Source organism: Camelina sativa, chromosome 11 (assembly GCF_030686135.1).
Source record: "Camelina sativa cultivar CO46 ecotype springtype chromosome 11, ASM3068613v1".
NCBI lineage: Eukaryota > Viridiplantae > Streptophyta > Magnoliopsida > Brassicales > Brassicaceae > Camelina > Camelina sativa.
Window position 1 is genome coordinate 14,726,907 of NC_141890.1, and position 4,792 is coordinate 14,731,698.

At 29.1% G+C, this 4,792-nt stretch overlaps 1 protein-coding gene and 1 long non-coding RNA gene across 2 annotated transcripts; one reads left to right on the forward strand and one right to left on the reverse strand.

The window, feature by feature from the left end:
* Positions 1-508: 508 nt before the first annotated feature.
* On the reverse strand, positions 509-2,658 carry LOC104728013 (uncharacterized). Its single transcript, XM_087472431.1, has 7 exons — positions 2,648-2,658; positions 2,405-2,591; positions 2,092-2,295; positions 1,919-2,011; positions 1,631-1,732; positions 1,167-1,463; positions 509-1,076 (listed from the first exon to the last, which is right to left on the reverse strand). Exons 1-7 carry the CDS (start codon positions 2,656-2,658, stop codon positions 1,008-1,010), a joined length of 963 nt encoding a protein of 320 aa, XP_087328557.1. The 3' UTR covers positions 509-1,007.
* A 384-nt stretch (positions 2,659-3,042) lies between these two features.
* Positions 3,043-4,792, forward strand: LOC147934005 (uncharacterized). The gene is made up of 6 exons (XR_015572888.1): positions 3,043-3,275; positions 3,428-3,480; positions 3,854-3,922; positions 4,146-4,204; positions 4,307-4,343; positions 4,485-4,792. It is a non-coding gene; the product is annotated as an uncharacterized LOC147934005 (long non-coding RNA).

Genomic DNA, 4,792 nt, shown 5'->3' on the forward strand with positions numbered 1-4,792 from the left:
TTACTAATATTACTTTGTGTTTATGTACACTACAAGAAACGAGGTTGATTGGGTCATTTATTTTGCTTGATTACATCAGTTTTTGATTGATGCAAACGAAATTACATCGGTTGTTTAAGTGACTCTGATATTGATGACTCTAATACTTTGGGTCAGTTTAAACAATTGATGCAACTATTTCCATCAATTGATGGAATTGATGTTAACTTGTGTCACTTGAATAAATGAAGTTAATTTTAATATCAATTAGTATAACTGATATAAATATTTGTATCGGTTATGACAATTGATGTTAAATATTTGTATCAATTTTTCTAATTGATGTAATAATTGTATCAATTATAAATAAGTGACATTAAATTTACTGTCAGTTTTTATAAGTGATTGGAATAATAGTTTCATTTATCATGAACTGATATTAATTTTTATATCACATGTAAACGACAATGGTGTATTGGTTTTGGGTCATTTTTTTAATCGACCATAAATGTTTTACATCATTTGTAAATGATATTAAAAGTTTTTTTAATTAAATTATATACAGAATTAAAATATGCATAATATACATATTAGTATCTTAATTGCAAATCATTATAATAGTGCAAATTCCAAGACAAATAATCCACTAAAACACATCGTCTAAATTTATAAAACAGAAATCCTAAGAGAAGTTTAAACTAATAAAAGTAGAAAAAGATGAAGATATGTTTATAACAAAGATAGGTCAACTAACTCCATGCCCATTGCCTGAAAATCCATTGTTGTTCCGACCATTGACGTTTCGGCCATTAGTATTCCACTGTTGCCATTCAGATGATTGACGTTCAGAGCCATTGATGTTCAGACCATTGACGTTCATGCCAATTTCATTCATACTATTGACGTTCAAACCATTGCCATTCTGGTTTTCATTGAATTCATTTCCTCTTCCCTAAAAAGAAACATATATCACCAAAAACCCAATGTATTACTCATTTATAAACATGAGTTCTCCACAAATTTAAAACTTAGAAAGTTATATTGACCTGAAAAGATGAAGAGCTTAGTATATTCGCATAAGTTGCCCATGTAGGTGCCTAAAATATTAATACAAATATTAGAGTTAAAACAACTACAAATTATTGATGCCACATAATCTGTAAGGAAAAGAATATCATAACATGTACCTGATCGCTAGTAGTTGTACTCAACAGCTGTTGTAAGATTCCTGTCAGATTTTTAACATTATTCTCTAATGATGCCATCTTTGTTCTCATCTGAACAACTTCAGCATTCTCAGCCTCAGTTCTTGCTGCCGTAGAGCGCTTGAAAAACTTTGAGGGAGTAGGTCCACGACCAACACAACGTACTCTGCCAGAACGCTCTGGACCAAACACTCGAGAATATTCATCATCCAAACTAGCTGGCATATTGCTTGTGACTTGCGTTGATGGATTTTGGGTCATCAAAATTCTTAGCTCATCCTAGCAATTGCAATTAATATATCAAGAACATGTACAGTCAAACCACAAGTAAATCCATACAAAATACAATCTCACATTTTCATAATATCGATAACTATAAAGCTTGCTAACCATCTACGTTACCCAAAACACTAACAAAGAATATTATTAAAAAGAAGGAAACTAACCGCATGCCTTTTAGCCTCCTCAGTTACGAAATTTCCATCAGATTTCTTGCGAGTCTCGATGAAGAATTCTGCTCGGCATGGTGTTTTTCCAGTCACATTTTTCTTTATTCAAAAGCACATGTAAAATCATCAAACAATGTTAGTTCCTCCTGTTTACACATACGATACACTAAAGGGTGACAAGACGATAAAAACAACTAACTAACACTTACATAACAAGTAATTAAAAGCAGAAGAGAACTCAAGAAACATATACCAAACAACTGACATTAATGATTGGTTACTCACAATTTCACGTCTTTTTCTAGCAAAACTCTTTCTCCCACATGAATGAGGCATGGTATGGTTGCTTCGGCTTTTGATGTTTCGATCTCGTACTCTCTTGAATCAAATGTTGACAAGATGTTATTTTAAGCTAAAATAGCATTTAAATATATAAATAATCAGTATAAAAACTATACCCTCCACTTATCAGTGAACCTCGTGGTAACAAAGTCATGCCATTGGTCTTCAAGTATATCAGTAGGACGATTCTCCAATGTTTGAGCTTGATCATTTTGTTTATACTCTCTCCAAAGACGCAATTTTAAATCTTTACACCTGCTTCCTAGTACACCAATCACATAATCCTTTCTTGTCTCAGGATCATCAAACCAAAATTTGTTCTACAAAAATTACGAGAAGTTCTTGGTTAGCTATACTTGAAATGTATGACACACAATAATCCTTAACCCTTATTAAACGAAAAGAAATTTACAAAATGAAAGTGTTTACCTGGATTACTTCCCATGCCTTTGCTTTTTTGTGAGAACTGAACAATCTCCAATCACTGTAGTTAATGGGTAACAAGTTCACATCAGTACTCAGCTGACCTAACCATGATCCAAGTAAGCCTCCAGAATCTTCATCAGGTTGACCGCTATCTTCATCGAAGTGAACAATCACTTTACGTAATACCTTACTAATGTATTATATTAAAGTCAAAACGTCCCACATTCACTCTCAGGCACGGATTACCGTTTTGCCATTAATAAAAAGTGCCCCTAACGTTGAAATATTTTGCCCCTGAACGTAAATTTACCTATTTTTGCATTAAAAATAAATCAACAAAATCGACAGAAATAATCTAATTACACAAAAAGTTATTTGCAAAACTAGAATTTGCTAAATTAATCCCTATATTTTCCGGAAAACACACTTTTTACAATTGTGGTTCTGTTTTATACTACAAATTTTACAGATTTGAGATAATTAATGGGCTTAGATTGTTTATAGATAGATCGACATTAATCTAGAAATTAATGGGCTTCTGCAGGAAAAAAAAAATGCGACGACAATACACCTCCTTACTGGAAACCCTAAAAAATAGGTCATTTACAACTATAAATACAATGTTATCGTTTGCTTTCACCATAACTCAACAAAGAAAGAAAAAAAAAACTCTCTTCTCTTAAATTTATAGTTTTATCAATTTCAATAATTCTTTCATCATGTTCTCAAATTTATATTTGTATTCCGATCTTGCTGTTTTTTTACGATTCATTGATTGATCCTATTTATTTTCCTATTCATATAGTGGTTTTTTGGAAAGCAAGATCCATAAATCATAACGCTTTGGTTGTTGTTGGTTCATCTTTCAAAAAAGGTATAATATTGTGTTTTTTTGGTTGATGTTTTACAATAAATTCTTTAATCATGTTCTCAAATTTATATTTGTATTCTGATTTTCTATTTTTATGATTAATCGACTGATTCTTTTTATTTACATGTTCGTATAATGGTTTCTTGGAAAGCAAGATCCATAAATCATAAAGCTTTGGTTGTTGTTGTTGGTTCACCTTTCAAAAAAGGTATAATAATTATGCTTTTTTGATGAGATTTTAAATTTAATTCTTTTATTATGTTCTCAAATTTATATTAACATTTAAAAAAATAGAAATTTTCTTCAATCAAATATTTATAATATATTCTTATAATTATCTTCCATCTTTTTAAAGAGAGATATTGCATATGGATCTTATTATTCTTTTATTTTCCTGTTAATATAATAGATAACGCTTTGGTTGTTGTTGGTTCATCTTTCAAAAAATGTATAATATTGTGATTTTTGGTTGAGGTTTTACATTAAATTCTTTAATCATGTTCTCAAATTTATATTTGTATTCTGATTTTTTTATTTTAAAGATTAATCGACTTATTCTTTTTATTTACCTGTTCGTATAGTGGTTTCTTGGAAAGCAAGATACATAAATTATAAAGCTTTGGTTGTTGTTGGTTCACCTTTCAAAAAAGGTATAATAATTATGCTTTTTTGATGAGATTTTAAATTTAACTCTTTTATTATGTTCTCAAATTTATATTAACATTTTAAAAAATAGAAATTTTCTTCAATCGAATATTTATAATATATTCTTATAATTATCTTCCATCTTTTTAAAGAGAGATAATGCATATGGATCTTATTATTTTTTTTTTTTTTCCTGTTAATATAATAGATAATAACTATTTGACGTAGGTATCATGGACCAAATGAATCGATCAACAAATTTGTTTCTAATTACTAATTAGTATCAGGTATTATTTTATATGATCGGAATGATCAACGTGTTAAATTATTTCTAATCTTTATAATTTCTTTTTCATAATTGGATTTTACTTGGATTGCCATATTTGCAGGAAAACTATGATCGTTAATAGTCATGCATATCTTCGGGTATGTGAAAACGAAATTGTTTAATTTCAATCAGATTATTTAAATAATCATGTTATATAATTATTTGGGAATAGAGAATAATTCCATGTTTTAATTATTACTTTTTAAAATATATATATATTCAACATGATATACCTAAAGAATACTACAATGACGATGGTCCTGAGGATGATGTTATGATTCCTTCGACGACTACAAGAACTAAATTTTCGGATTGGATTATATTCAATACACAAGCTCCTAAAGCCAAAAAAATCACTTATGCTAAAATTCCAATTCCATCCGTTTGGCGTCATAAAGAGATGATATGGAAGCCAATATCAAAGAGAAGACAAATTTTTTCACCCTACAATATTCCTATAACATTTGTTCCTTTAATTTAATTTTTCTTTATTTAAATGTAACAATAATCTAATTATTAATAAATTGATCTTTGATCTTTTAAAATA